The following is a 15,289-nucleotide window of genomic DNA, read 5'->3' as shown; positions in this document are numbered from 1 at the left end:
GCATGACATCTGTTGGGCGCCATGGAAACCAGGAAACTCGGCTTCCAAGCCCGAGTCAGCGGATGACGGCACGAAGATACTACAGCCAAAATCTGGCTTTATAACGCCTTCATGGCCATGGCTCGATTTTCCAGGACCAACAAATCCTACTGGTATTTCGTTCACGAGTCGAGAAAATCTCGAGTCTTCGAAATTAAATACGTTTCGGTTACCGCGCCATCGCCCAATCCATACTGGCTGGTCACACCATCAACTCTCCTGATGGTGACCCATTCGTCTCCTTTGATCGAGCTATTTTAAGAATCGGGTGTCTTCTAATACCATTAGAGTTCGACAAGGACAAAAATATGTTCTCTTTGGGTTTTAACCAGTTTCTGTGGCTGAATCACAATATCGACTATCAATCCGTCAGATGGGATGTGCTGCGGCTGGGAGATCGGGATGAGTCCATGGAAAATCACGAGTTTTATTTGAACCTTAGTAGGCCTTTGAATCCTTGTTCGCGTTGCTTCCTCCTGCCCCTTTGGCTCTTCAAGCCTTTTGTCCACCAGAGGGGTTTCAACGAGGCACGCACATTTGGCCTTGTGGTTGAAGAAACTGGCTCCAGAGGAGAGAATCAATACCATCGAGTAGGGACTTTAGAGGATGGTACAAACGGTGGTATACTGTGTCCCATGATTAGTAATACTATTGTCAAACTGGGTATTAGGAAAGCATATCCTTCAACCAAGGGAGTGAAAACGTTAAAAGAACAAAAGTTTGAGTATAAGCTCGGCGTGTTCGCAGCTACACATCTATCTGCCTTCAACAGGTTTGACAAAAGGGATATGAGCAGTATGCAGAGCCATGAGGCCAGCGAAGAGTCAGAGGACCACGAGAGTGGTAAAAGAAGTGAGAATGAGAGGAATGGAAGCAGCGATTTAGACAATGGAATGGATAAATCCTCATTGCGATATTTCGCGACAGCACAGTGGACAACTCTCTGGCTTGTATAAAATCACAGCTAGTAATTACTTTTTTTATACTTTACTAATAAGCATAAGTCTAATGCTCTCAATAACTTTAAAACTGATAAAATATCTATATAGATTAAAGATATATTATATTATAAATTAGGAAGGGTTCCCTAAAGAGTATAGCTTTATCGTTAATATTATATAAACAGTGTGCTAGGTTACTTATTATTTTATTATACTAACTTACTTAATAAGTTATATATAATAACTTATTAAACTATAATAACTTTCTTTATTTTCTTATATTCCTTGTTTTTATTACTTTTTATATTTTTTATAATTTTATTTTTCCTCAGATACATATTATATCTCCTCTTACTCCTATACTATACTGTAAAAGAAAAGGAGCTAAGCAATTAGAGCTCAAGTAGTAAATACTAACCCTAACATAACCCTGACCTAAGCTAAATCTCCATCTCAGGGCTAAGAAAAGCCTGTGTCGCACCGTGATATACGGAACCGCCAGGCAGAATCTCCAGAGTTCGGCTGACTGATGCGACTCCGGTGCGAGGAAGGCCAGCGCCAATGACTTGAAACTTGGTGCCTTGTCAAGGTTGAAAGGTAGTGTTGGCCCATGGCGGATCAGAAAGGAACAAGGTACCAGGTGCTATAGCCAATGAATGAACTGATTTATGCTACGGGAGAGCTACCTGTTTTATACATGCACTTCGCCATTACCAAGAAGCCGTCCAGCCTTTCCACTTTTGGTCTTTTGCATCGCCGAGATATGGCGCCCTGGCTTTTCCGTAAGCAAGTGACGTACGATTAGTGGTGTTGTTCATTATGCACAGGCGAGGATCCGTAAGAGCGGAGTGTAATGCCTTTTACGGCTTGGCTCGTTTGACACTATGCAGACTTTCCGATGGATCATCTTGGTAATGATCATCGGTTGATCTTGTGGCGTCTGATAGTGACAATATGGAGCGAGTCAGACGCCAATAATAATCTAGTAAGCATAGTTAATCCCCTTAGGGAAATATCGGCCGCTCAGCTCCGCCTCATCTGCACAGCTCTGCCCCATCGTGTGTGACGTTCTACTCCTTACCAGAGCGTGGTAATGGCTATGCTGTTCTTCCCCTGGCCTGAACGTATATAAGTATAAACAAAATTACACAGTTGTGCTATCATCGACCAGTCTGTTCATAGTCTTCCCATTCCGAAATAATAGTCGACCTTCTCGCTTTCCAACAATTCCCCGTTATCTCAGACTACCCTGTTGCGTAGCTGTACATCATCACCATGGCCCCCAGCGCTGCCGCATCCGATCTGTGCACATCAGCATCTTGCATAAACATCGCTTCAGAGGTGCTGGGAAGTATGGCCTTGAACTATACCGAGATTGACCCATGCGACGACTTCGAACAATGTGAGACCTACCATACACGTACCTCTTCAATTGAACATTAGTTATGTCTAACTACCAAAACAGACGTTTGCGGAAACTGGGCTGCTCGCCATGAGATCCCTGCAGGCGACATATCCACAGATGGACTCACTCTCGCACAGGAAAACGTCGTCAGCGCCTTGAGGCAAATACTTGAAAGTCCACATCCTTCCGGCGAAGATGCTGGATGGATCACCGTCAACCTGACAAAGGAGCAGACCAAGGCAGACAAAGAGATCTTTTCCAAGATCCAGGACGCGTATCAAGTCTGCACTAATTACACAGCCCTCGAAGAAGAAGGTCTTCAAACTCTGCAGGAAGTTGTCAAGACAATCGTCGAGTTGTACCCTATCACTCCAGCATCAGGCAACAAGACAGCCGCAAACACAACTCAGCATTCTGTTGCCTTAGGCAAGACTTTGACCCTTTTTGAGAGCTTTGGCATTCAGACATTCCAGAGATTGCTGGTCAAGCAGAAAGACACTGACCCCGACGAAGTCCAACTACACCTTTTTGCTCTGCAGCCCGAAGAATTGGTCCTCCCTGCCTCAGAGGAGCATCTCGAAGAGTACATCAAAACCGCCTCTCAGCTTTTCGCCGCTGTTGACCCCTCCAATATCAGCATAGCGGCTGCTGCCGAACTCGTCACGTCAGTCATCGAGTTAGAAGGCAAACTAGTGGCTGCTTCTGTCTGGGCCACACAGAACGGGCGGGCATCTGCCATTAGTACGATTGCAGGGATCCAGAGCCAATTTCCTGATTTAAATTACGAGTATGTGATTGAGCATCTTGCTCCAAAGAATTGGACAGGCGACGTTAATCTCATCGCACCCGCCTATTTCAACAATGCATCGCAAATAATCTCTGAGACTCCGACTCCGATTCTCCATGCATATTTCATATTGAAAGCTATCACTACCCTTTCAGTCTACATCGAGACAGATTTGACAAATGCTTATAACAACTTGGTGACTAAGATCAGAGACCGAGATCCCGAGACTCTTGCACCCCGATGGAAGCGCTGTATCAACATGATGCACTACGGAGTTGCCTGGACCCAAGGCTCTGAATACACATCACAGTTTATCGGCCCGACGGGCTTGACATGGATTCTATCGCGATTTTTCGTGGACAAGCACTTTACTCCTGAAGCCACTAAACTTACATCTGATCTTGTACAATACATCAAGGACTCCTTTTCGGAGCGTATTAAATCACGCGACTGGGCAACTGACAAGGTCAAGAAGACGTCTATCGAAAAGGTAGAGGCTATGCAAAAGGTCATCGCTCTTCCTACATTTCCTGATGCCATAGACCCTATTGCACTCAGAGAATACTACTTAGATGTCGTCATTCAGCCTTCTTTGGTCGTTAATGCATTGTCATTTGCCAAGTCTAAGGTTAATAATAACTGGATGACTCTAGGAAAGTCATATAACAGGGGCCAATTTGTTTTAAGTACTCTAACCGCCAACGCTTACCATGCCCGTACTTTAAACCAGATCGTTCTTTTCGCAGGTTTCCAACAATTCCCTATCTATGATGTGGAATTCCCATCCTATCTCCTTTATGGTGGAATGGGCAGTGTCATTGGACACGAGATTACACATGGCTTCGATAACACTGGCCGCAACTTTGACAAGACTGGCAATGCGACAGAGTGGTGGGATAAGAAGTCGATTGAGGCCTTCGAAGAAAAGACTAAGTGTTTTATCGAACAGTATAGCAACTTCACTATCCTCGCACCTAATGGAACAGAGGTTTATATCAACGGAACCCTCACGCTTGACGAGAATATCGCCGATGCAGGCGGCGTGTCTTCCAGCTATGAGGCCTGGAAGAAGTGGGAACGCGAGAAGGGCAAGGCCAAAAATCTTCCTGGCTTACAAAGCTTTACCCACGACCAGCTCTTCTTCATCAAATGGGGCCAGACCTGGTGCTCCAATATTGCGCCCAAGTTGGCTTTGACGCTACTCGAGGAAGACGTGCACAGCCCTGCACCTGCACGAGCTTTGCTGCCTCTCAAGAATGCGGCTGGATTCAACAAAGTATTCAACTGCCCGAAGAAGGAGCCTATCTGTGAGCTCTGGTAGCGATGAGCATACACTAGCTTGCGGGGCGTGTACATGAGCTTGTGATGATGCCTATATGAGACCTTTGTTAATTCTTTTGGATCTACTTTATGAACATGGGAACAGTCGATAAGCTATTAAATATATGTATACAAATAACAGCTTATCCCGCTTTGCTAGAAGGTGCCCAGCCAGTTCTGGCGGCAGCATCCCATATCACTGACTGGGTATAAACATGTTTCTTAGTTAAGAACGGTTGCCATGACATTAAAGAGTCATATAGATTTGTGAAACTCCTATCTTTTAGAATATCGACCTGCCTGAATTATTTTTCGCCTTATAAAATACATTGAGCTACATTCTGGTGTTAGCATCATTCATTATAGTCGCATCTCAACACAGAGTTGGGGACCAGCAGAAGCTTGTTACAAACCGAAGCCTCAACCCCAGATCATTGACCTAACATTACTATTATGCTTATAATATTCTAAACCGCAAGACAATTTCCCACATAAACCCTCCACAGTGGATCTGTCATTAACCTTTCCATCGATGAGTCCTCGACTCCAACTCATACCTCAGGCCCTCCTCGCTTAGGATTGGGAAGCACAACCTGCGCGCTTTTCATCATCCCACAGACGGTGGCCTTGAGCTTTTATGTTATCTCCAAAGGATTACCCTACTCAAGATCATGAAAGGGAAACTCTTACCAGGATGTCCGAATGATAGTATCTCCCGGCATGTCCAGTAGACATGTTGGCACAAGACAACTCACATCATTAAGGCCGTCAACAATAGTGTTTATCTTATCTAGATAAATGTTTTACGTTTTTCAATAGCCCATCTCACAAAGATAGCTAAGTCCGCGAGTGAAGTCTCGTAGATGAACTTGTTGAATTTCAGAATGGCCGGAGCGAATTTAAGCATATTACTAAGAGTGTGTTTCTGTATGGTACATCCGGATCGTGGGCGTAGGTCAAGAGCAAATGTGGCTTGCGATAGACCGCTAGAATAAGGAACTTCTGAACCAAGAGATCCATTGGAAGGTTTTAGCGCTTCTGAGTGCTGGGCGGCCATGGTAGATGTCCATATTAATGCCGTCAAAACATTATTAGTCGACTCATGGAAAGCGAAATTATAACATTAAGGAACGCAATCACAAGAACTGCTGGCAAAGCGGTCAAGGCTAAGTAAGCGTGTCAAGGATAGAAGGCAAGCTAAGAAGGATACCGAGAAGAAATAAATAAATCTGCAACGTATCATCAGTGGAATGGGTGTTGATGGAGTCGTGGATCCGCATAATGAACTGTAACAACCTTACGTATAAGGTTAATCGTGCTGGATAGCTACGGCGATTATTACCCAGTGTTTAGATAAGCGACTAGATAAGGCAGACCCCAATCTTGACCCTGGCCCAGGCTACGCCGGACCCCTACTCGTTGGGAACCGGTGAGTAAATCACTTTCGACCTTGTGGTGCAAGTCCTTTTGCTGCCAATTCATTGCTACGCCGACCTAACCGCGCGGGGTACCCTGTGACACTTGGGAGGGGTCTTCATCTTGAAGCAAAAACGTCCTGTCACCACCACTGTGGGAAGACACCTGAGTCAAGTGAGCTCTAACATATGAGATCCCAGAATGTAGAATACGCCATTCTACTAGCGCTTTTACGCTCACGGGGAATTTAGTAAGATGCTTAAACCAGCAAGAGAGAACCATTGTTCCTAGCAGGCTTTAAGAACTAACTTTTCTAATTTCCGAGATGGTCAATCTACTGTTACATCTGGAAGCTGGGGTAACTATAACAGCTAGCCAAGACACTGTATGTGGCACGGCTGACTATGCCAAGAGTCAAGATCGGCTAGTACTAATTCATCGCGTCCATGTCTTTCTATACTGGCCGCACCGTATGCGATGGGGCTGGATTCATATAGCTTATACTCCTTCCCGTACTGAACTTGACCTACGAGGCGCACCAATGATGGACGTTGCGGTCAGAGTTGGACTTTTGTCTTCGATACCTACATGGCGGCACTAAACCCTGACGGCATGGGTAATGGATACGCATAGATATTGACCTCTTTCAACCGAGAAGTGTAAGACAACTCATCGCTTTTCTTTTGGATTAGCACGCTGCGCCGCAGCAGCGAAGGAATTGAGCCTTATAGCTGATCCTTGATCCATGGGTATTCACAAAAGAAACTCGCGGGATGTTCTTGTCATCCTTCAGGTGCCAACAATGTTAAATTCGTACTTGAGGTACCTGTTGGAGAAACCTCACATTATACAGCGTATACGAGATCAAGACACCCTTTGCAAGAGCTAATCAGCGCAGCTTGAATATTGGTCATCTAATACTAAAAGGGAAGGTATACATATGAATATCTTAAAGAAAACAACGTCCAAAAACTATAAAAGAAGCCCAAACCTCTACTTCCTTAATACAGTCTTCAGCTCCCAACCTTCTACAACAAAGTCCATATCAAGACAAACGACAATACTCAAGATGAAGACTTCTCTATTGTTTCTTCTCTGTGGTGCCATCGTGACTGTCTCCGCCTCAGTATAGCTCATCCACTGACAGAAAAGGCTGCATACATAATACTAACTCCTTCATAGGCTCTTCCTGAAGATGACCCTCTTAAGGGTTATAAGATTGTTCCGCTGAAATGGACGGGTGTTATTGAAGAAGGAGCCGGGCCTGTTACTTTGACGGGCAGCATCGAAGTGAGTCAGGACGCTAGCACTCCCTCGTGAGAAACACTTCCACCCAGACACTGACGCCAAGCCTTAGGAGATCTCTGCCCAGATCCACAAGCTAAACCCGGATTACATGGCCCCGGAATCCAACAGTACTGCTGCTGATATTGAAAAGCGCAGCCAAGTAAGAAAGACTACAAACAACTAAGCTCTTTTGTTTGGGAACTTGCTAACATACAAACTAGGGCCATATCATTTGCAACGTCGGCGGATGGGGCGCTGTGGACACACGAGCTGCACAGCGGGACAAGGACTGGCTCCGCAGCGTTGGGGGCCAGTGCCATGTAGGTCCAGGGCCTCGCACATGTACTCGCGTCTCCGGCAACTGTCAAACTGCAGACGCAATTATGCTTTGCAACGACAATAACCACGCCATTTCGCCTAGTTGCGGTTATCTGGGCGACTACGTTGATCATATCACCAGAGCGTGCGCATGGGAAGTCAACAGCCCTCCTTGCTGGGTCAAGCCTTGCGGTCCTAAATGGACACAGTACCTGGTCCGGGGCCAGCAGTTTGATTCCGATAACTACAACGTCATTGTAGCCAAGGTTTCTTGCTAGTCCATTCTTTCACATGAACATTGCCACCTGTCTCTTTGACCCGTTTGGCGATGGCATATATATAATGGACCAGTGGCGTGGATAAGGGGTCTTGATTGTGGTTCCTGGTCCTTTAATGTAGGTGGTCGAGTTGGGGAGTTTCTGAGGGAGACTCGAGGTACTTTTATATTTCTTCCAATGAATATGTACTTATGCTATGCGAAAGCATCATTCTTTCGTCTAGATCATATAAATGTCGATATCTTTAGAGTTTTTACTATGTAAATCCTAGCTGACCTATTCTTTATACTGCTATGATATTAGAAGTCGAGACGAGTGTTAAGTATGACGAGAAGAATGGGGTTGCATAGTTTAATCTAGGAATTTCAGGGAACCGAGTGGACAGTAGTTGCTTATGGGTAGCTGTAAGGGAACTGTGACGATGTGTATGGCCTATTATATAATTTATTTCTTACCATAAAGACAACAGAAATAAAGAACTAATGAACGCATGAAAATATTCGTTTAATATACTAACTTGAATTGAACAAAGACCATCACCGTGGAATAGTTCCCCGTTGAGTTGTTCGATAACAATACAGACACATATGCACGGCTATTATATATAGTACTTCAAGGTATACAAGGCAAGAGAAGTTACGAATTATATTAAGTATTGCTAATTTGGCCAGATGTATTAGACTCATACAGCTCACGTATTGCTTGAGGCTAAAATTATGCTTTAAAGGCAAACGCTGGGCCTCACATTCAGTCAAAAGAGTTGAAGTGGCTGTTACCGACGTCCCAGTGTTTCACTCGTACTTGGGGGCGTTGAGCAATGATACAACGGCGGCCCCAACCGTTCTCAACCGGTCCGCAACGGGGGTCTGTAGGTGCATTTAGGAAAGTGCTGGCATACTTGATATGCAGATCATCCCACCAGGCCTCAGGAAGTCTAGTTTCGCAGGTATTACCAGGAGCCACCTGAACGACAAAAGGCAATGGGCTCTTGAAATCCTGGTAACTGTGGCCTTGCCCTAAAGAAATGTCAGTCAGTCAGGGACCACTGGTAAGTAATGCTCTAAATACGTAGATACAGGGATCGCATCTTGGGAAACCTCGCTGTTCAAAGTTTTTGCCCTTGTGAATTCTAAGCGCTCACGTCCTTCTACTCCGAAAATAATGCTGAAATAGTAATATTATCAGTGATATTTGCTGGGGATAATGAACACTCTTGCTCTGATGTTCACTGGTCGTGTCTTTATTGTGGTGATGATGATGGCTGCGTCTCAACACGCGTAGACGCCAAGACTGGCATCAGTGCACTACGCCACTAGCTTACAGCGGCCATTTCAGGGCCTCAATCATATCAGCCAAGTCGAACCATATCATGTCGTATTAATCCTTCTTGGTACCAACGTCTCCCTTCAACCCAACGCCTGCCATGAAAGCGACACGAACAGCAGCCTGACCCCACAAACTACCCAAATTGACCCAATCCTCCCATCTCCACGCTCCAGGACTCCAGAAGACGCTCCCTAACGCGGCCCAGCTGGCGTACATGTGCAGCGCGTCACATATTAAAATTCCAGTAATAACAGTGCGCCACACGCGTAGATCGTTCGTGTTTCTCAGTAAAACAGCCTCATTAAATGCAAAAAGCGTGTATGTTGCCGCAACTTGGTCATACATGACTTGGTTGTCGGGCGCGTACTTGCTTCCGGGGCTCATGGTGTTGAGAATTAGGGCAGGGTCTGTCCATAAAAGTATGGAACCCAAGAACGCAGCTGCTGGTTCGAACCAGAGGAATACGAAGCGATAGATGAATGGAACATGCGTGAGTGTTTGTTGTGCCATGATTAGATTGTGATGTGGTTTCGTGCTTGGGGGCCAAAAAGTAAATAGAACCTGACTACAGAGTACGGCTATAGATAACGGCGCGCAATTGGAAGGGAAGGGCGAAACTTAAATATCCCACCTCAACGTCTAGCCGAAAGCCTTTTTCCGGATCTAACGGATGACGGCAGTTGAAAGATGGTGCTATCACGTTCCATCGCAACTTGGCCTAATTTATCCAAGGCTCCCATACTGGATATCGATCGGCGTTGGCCTTTTCGGTGAGAAAGTACAGCAATGGCCAATAGATCTATCAAGGGAACAACTATAAAAAGAGCAAAAAAAAATGATCACGCTGGGGATCGAACCCAGAATCTTCTGATTCGTAGTCAGACGCCTTGCCATTGGGCCACGCGACCGGTGCTGTTTTATGGAAAGGTTAGAAAAACAAAGCTACAGATAGCTCGTTTCGCTGATCGTTGGCAAAGAGTTGCAATCTGATGCCTGGTGACCTTCCCATCTATGTTGTAGAGTACAAAACTATGATTTGCTCTATCATGGTGTCTCGCACCTATTGTTTCGCGTGTCTCATGGAAATGGAGCTGTTTGGCGTATTGGAACAAGCCCATGGTCAGAATGCAAGATCAGCAGTGTACCTACGCCATCATCACTGTTTTCTACACAGATAAAGGATTCATGCATCACAACGAAAGAAACGAGCAATCTGTAGTTTTGTTCAGTATCAGTTATTAATTCATTTAATATTGATTCAAGCGTCTTGCGTATATAAAAAACACGATAGTTGAGAATTTAATCAATCTACCCTAAAGCGCTGAGGACGCACAGAGCAAAGACAGTACCTACGTCATTGAATCTAAGCAACAGACAGAACTATATGGCCAACACAGTCAATTACAATCGTGCAGGTCGAGGCCAATCGCCGTCTCGAGCCAACTCAACCTGCGCAAGATGAATCGCCTGATCTTCAGCATCCTCAAAAGTCTGTACAGTAGCTGACCCATTTGGCTTAAAGTACGGTCCATCAACCTCACACTGCGTCTCATTCGCAGCAGGCAGAGTTCCATTGTAGAGGAATCCTCTAACGTGCTTGGCGAGGCAAAGAGATGGAGCTGCAACAGAGCAGTGTCCGTAGCCCTTGACCTCGACAAGGCGCGAATCCTCGAACGCGGCAAGGGCGCTTCGAGCTGAGACGAGGGGACAGACAGGGTCGTAAGATGTTGTCAAGATGAGGAGAGGATGGGCAGTCTCTACACCGTTACGTGGGACGTAGTTGTGCGTCTTGGGAATACGCCACTGCTGTTTGGCAAAGAGATAAACGAGATCGTCTGGGGCAAAAACGCTGCGGTTAAAGGTAGGCGTGACAATCTCCAGAAGAGAGTCGAGATCCTGCGGCCAGTGCTTAGGGCCCGCTAGTCCATCATTGAGCGAAACAGTGTAGAGCGCGTCACTATTGCCTTCATCGTCAAGTCCATATTCCATCAGAGCTGGCGTCGCGTTACCACGGAGGAGCTGTTCCATCTTCTCGGCAAACATATACCATCTCTCAGGCTTGTACAACACTGGGAATAGCGCTCCGTACCAGATCTTTTGGTAGTCCAGCAGGCCGTACACGCTGTTGTTGACATAGACGTTCATTGGCTGCTCCTTGAGATCGCCGACGAAAGAGACGAACTTCTTCTTGAGACCTTGCCAAGAGTCTGCCATCGAAAACAATGGACAATCATCTCCAGACTTGAAGCACTCTTTGAGTAGCCCGTCAAAAACATTCTCAGTATCAACAAGGTCCTCTTCATCAAGACGCGCTTGATACCAGAGAAATTGGTTGACGACTCCATCAATGATGACCCTGTGAGATCGCTCGGGGAACAAAGTGGCATAAGTTTGGCCCAGGAGAGTTCCGTAACTAAAGCCCCAGTAGTACATATCCTTTTGTCCAACAGCGTCGAGAATGCTGTTCATGTCGGCAGCGGTTTGAGGAGTGTTGATGTATTTTCCATGTTCGCCCATGGTGTCTTCACAAGCCCTGACATAGTTATGTGTCCAAGCGAATACTTCGGGGCCATCCTTTGACATGTCCAAATCATGGACAGACCCGAGTTGTTGACGCGCCTCTTTGGTGGGATAGCATGACGCGAGCGGAGTTGACGAGTTGATACCACGGGGATCAAAGGTGAGGAGATGAAGTCCGTCGCCGACAATAGTGGTGAGCAGCTCTCCCCTCCTATGAAGAAACTCGAGACCACTGCCACCAGGTCCACCAGGGTTCAGCAGCAGATTAGGGCTTCCGTCCTTTCCGCGCAATCGTGCAATTGCTACGTTGAAGGTCTTGTTGCTAGCATCGGGATTAAACTGATCAATCGGCACGTCAATGCTGCTGCACTCGAGGGGACGGTTGCTAATTTCCCCACACGGCTTCCATTCGATGTTCTCACCCACATACGTCGTATGCTGACTGTGGGGATGGTGACTATGTGGGCAGTGCACTGGCATGCGAGGGGTGAGCCAATGCAAAGCAGCTACAGTGAGCGCGCCTGCGCCAAACACCTTCCACTTGTTAATGCGTGATTTAGGTCGGGGCTGGGCCCAATTGTTCGCGAGAGGGTTCTTTTCGCTCATTTTGATAGGTTTGTTGATGATGGTTGGGAACAAGATGAGATGAGATGAGACGGGGTGGCTTAATTTAGGAAGGGTAAGTTATGGCAAAACAGACGCCACGTGAGCATCCCTGCCATTCGTCATCAAACGCGTCTAGCGACGACGAGGTTCAGTCGGCTAGGTAACTTTTGTGTTGGTTACAGCGCTGGGGGCCCAACGGCAGGTTTGCAATTGGTTGTTGACGATAGAAGGATCATGCAACGTACATTAACAAATCCAAAAGGTCCAATCTATCAATTAATTACAAGCCTGAAGAGGAAGGATCAAAGTTAGCGTAACCGGTTCTGTCGCGTCGACTGATACGTTACGTGTTCCATACGTAAACAGTTCAGAACAGGCTAAACCATATCTGCTCGATTAAACGACAATCGAATAAGTTCGGTTAAGCGCTTAGAACATCCAGCCATCTGGAACACCTAGTCAATGCTATAGATTAGTTTCTGACTCAGCACGTCATAGAATTCAGAAGCTCAATCTCAATCTCAATGAAGAGGCAAAACGTAACGAGAAGATATCATCATGGGAGAGATATCAATACGCTTCATATCCTACTCATCCTCTCAAATTTGTTAATAAGTAATAAAGTTGGTAGAACGTTGAATTATAGAACCGAAATGTAGTATTTCATGTATACCGTTGATCATTACTCAAGTACCCAGTTTTCGAGTTATATCATAGTGCATCTCAGTACCTAATAGGTTGCCACTCGAACAAGGGCGAAATTATCTAGACTACAAAATGCCGAATATCCGAAAGGATCATTGGCGCTTACCTTACAAAAGTGACCAAATACCTTTAAAGACCGCTTCTCCCAGTCTATCTGACACGAGTTATTGGATTGTTTCAAATTGTCAATCAATCACAATGAGCAACTTCGAAACTCCATCATCAGCCCTCCAGGCAAGCGCAGAGAAGTACCCCAATCGTGCTGTGCTGAAGATTCCAAACCAATCACCAGAGGGATTAGTTTTCAAGGATGTCACTTTCACTCAGTTTCGAAAGGACGTTGAGTTGTCTGCAAGATATTGGAAGAATCAGATTTCCCAAGTCGGAGCCAAGGACAGGGCAGTTGTTGGTGTCTGGTAAGTCTGTCACATTAATGAATTCTTCCTTCGACTAACAACCTTGAGGTTCAGAGGCTACTCTTACTCAGATGCAGTACATATCTGGGGCCTCAGCTGGGCAGGATACATCCCTCAGCTGATTTCCCTTCGGATGACTGACCCAACTGTTGTCTATGAGCTTCTCGAAAATGGCCAGGCTGCGGCTTTGGTGTATGAACCTCAGTTCGAATCGATGCTCCAGAATGCACCCTTGCCCATCTTTCGGGGTGGCGATGATTGTTTCAAAGCGAGTCTACAAGAATTGCCCCCTGGAGCTCCTTGGTTACCTACCAAGCCTGACGAAGTATTGTTCATCTATCATACTTCTGGATCAACCTCGGGTATTCCAAAACTTGTCCCTGACACGGCAAAATGGGTAGACCACATCATTCGAAAGTCTGGAACTTGGGAAGCCAGGTGCAACATGTCTAGAGAACGTATGACTAGCTTGCACATGTAAGTTTTGGCACTAGATACCTCTATATATGATCACGGCTAATATTTCACTAGTGGGAGCTTCTGCCATTTGGCTGCATCCTTCATCTTATGGTTCGCTATAAGAGAAGGGTCTTGTGTCATCTTGCCAAGTGCAATGCCCCAGCCTATCTCTGAGATCAAGTATCTCCTCGATGAACATGGCTTATCCAACGTTTGTCTTTTCCCACCCTTTATGTCTGCCATCATCCGGCAAGCTCGTAACGACCCATCCCTTCTTGCATCACTCAAGAAGGCAGATTGCGTGGGGTCTGGAGGGTTGGATCCAGATCCTGCAGACATAGCGTGGGGACGAAGCCAGGGCCTTCACATGCCTAACGTTCTTGGATCTACGGAGCTTGGCATGCCTATGCAATCCGACGCTCGGGAGAATACTGACTACCTACTGCCATTGTCTGGTAGTAAGTATGAGTTTATTCCCATAGGGGATAGCCTGGAGTCGGGTGAGCCACTACTGGAGCTAGTATGTCTCCCAGAGTCACCAGATTGTCCTGTTCCTAGTCTGTGCGCCGCCGATGGAAAATTCTACTCGGGAGATTTGTTTATCGAGCCTTCACCTGGTAAGTACTTATGTAAGGGCCGGAACGACAACTGGATCAAAATGCAGTCGGCCCTCCGATGTGACACCGCCTCCATCGAGTTCAATGTTATGGAAACTTGTGGCGATGATTTGGTCAATACTGTTGTCGTGGTAGGAATGGGACGACCCTGCCCGACGATCATGGTTGAGCCGAAGGGCAATTCAATCAGGAACTCTGAGGGAGTTGATGACTCTCAATCAGTGGAGAAGCTGAAGGGGGAAATATTGAAGAGGATTGAGCCATTTCACAAGAGGCGATATGAGCATGAAAGGGTTAATCACACGAGGTACATCGTCGTTGTTCCCCAAGGATCTATGCCTCGAACTATTAACAAGGGAAACGTACGTCGAAAGGAGGTTGAGAAAATGTATGAGGCATTGTTGGATACCTTGTACGCGATATAAGCCGTGTAAGATGAATATATATAGCATCAATTTTACTTGGCTTAAAAGAGCTGTCAGATAAATGCGTATGACTGAGGGCTTGTATCAGAAATAGTAATGGCCACAGCCAAGCGAAAGGTAACGGTAAATGCGGGAGATGGGCAAAGGTAGTGCTTATTTCCTCCACAAAGCTTATGTTCTTCAGAAAGAAACACGTTCGAAAATATCCTATATATGGTAGCGGCTGAGTATGTCTGATATTAAGGCTGATCATTGAGGAATCGACAGCCGCCGGATCGAGTAGTAAATCCGTGCATCCGTTCTACGTTCTAGACGCGGCACGCGGTAAGCAAGCGATGGCATGCCAAGCCAAGCATGCATGGGAAACAGGATTGGAGGCTCGGGAGTGAGTACCGTGCAGATGGTATGGTACTGTACCCTGCTC

The 15,289-nt window shown here is 46.1% G+C and overlaps 5 protein-coding genes across 5 annotated transcripts; 3 read left to right on the top strand and 2 right to left on the bottom strand.

Moving 5' to 3' along the window:
• Positions 1 to 2,255: 2,255 nt before the first annotated feature.
• On the top strand, positions 2,256 to 4,493 carry FSST1_008798 (M13 family metallopeptidase; the record flags this gene model as incomplete). Its single annotated transcript, XM_083225714.1, has 2 exons — positions 2,256 to 2,382; positions 2,446 to 4,493. The coding sequence occupies 2 exons, from the start codon at positions 2,256 to 2,258 to the stop codon at positions 4,491 to 4,493; spliced, it is 2,175 nt and encodes a 724-aa protein (XP_083084759.1).
• A 2,484-nt stretch (positions 4,494 to 6,977) lies between these two features.
• Positions 6,978 to 7,791, top strand: FSST1_008797 (uncharacterized protein; the record flags this gene model as incomplete). The annotated part of the gene is made up of 4 exons (XM_083225713.1): positions 6,978 to 7,034; positions 7,091 to 7,198; positions 7,266 to 7,355; positions 7,417 to 7,791. The coding sequence occupies 4 exons, from the start codon at positions 6,978 to 6,980 to the stop codon at positions 7,789 to 7,791; spliced, it is 630 nt and encodes a 209-aa protein (XP_083084758.1).
• A 1,377-nt stretch (positions 7,792 to 9,168) lies between these two features.
• On the bottom strand, positions 9,169 to 9,627 carry FSST1_008796 (uncharacterized protein; the record flags this gene model as incomplete). Its single annotated transcript, XM_083225712.1, has 1 exon — positions 9,169 to 9,627. One exon carries the CDS (start codon positions 9,625 to 9,627, stop codon positions 9,169 to 9,171), a length of 459 nt encoding a protein of 152 aa, XP_083084757.1.
• Positions 9,628 to 10,518: 891 nt separating this feature from the next.
• FSST1_008795 (Alpha/Beta hydrolase protein) lies at positions 10,519 to 12,243 on the bottom strand (the record flags this gene model as incomplete). Its single annotated transcript, XM_083225710.1, has 1 exon — positions 10,519 to 12,243. The coding sequence occupies one exon, from the start codon at positions 12,241 to 12,243 to the stop codon at positions 10,519 to 10,521; it is 1,725 nt and encodes a 574-aa protein (XP_083084756.1).
• A 903-nt stretch (positions 12,244 to 13,146) lies between these two features.
• FSST1_008794 (uncharacterized protein) lies at positions 13,147 to 14,865 on the top strand (the record flags this gene model as incomplete). The annotated part of the gene is made up of 3 exons (XM_083225709.1): positions 13,147 to 13,364; positions 13,413 to 13,841; positions 13,896 to 14,865. The coding sequence occupies 3 exons, from the start codon at positions 13,147 to 13,149 to the stop codon at positions 14,863 to 14,865; spliced, it is 1,617 nt and encodes a 538-aa protein (XP_083084755.1).
• Positions 14,866 to 15,289: the final 424 nt, after the last annotated feature.

This window comes from Fusarium sambucinum, chromosome II (genome assembly GCF_050947815.1).
Source record: "Fusarium sambucinum isolate potato_lamoka chromosome II, whole genome shotgun sequence".
Taxonomy (NCBI): Eukaryota; Fungi; Ascomycota; class Sordariomycetes; order Hypocreales; family Nectriaceae; genus Fusarium; species Fusarium sambucinum.
Note: the sequence above shows the minus strand (reverse complement) of the source record. Positions and strands in the feature narration are given on the sequence as shown.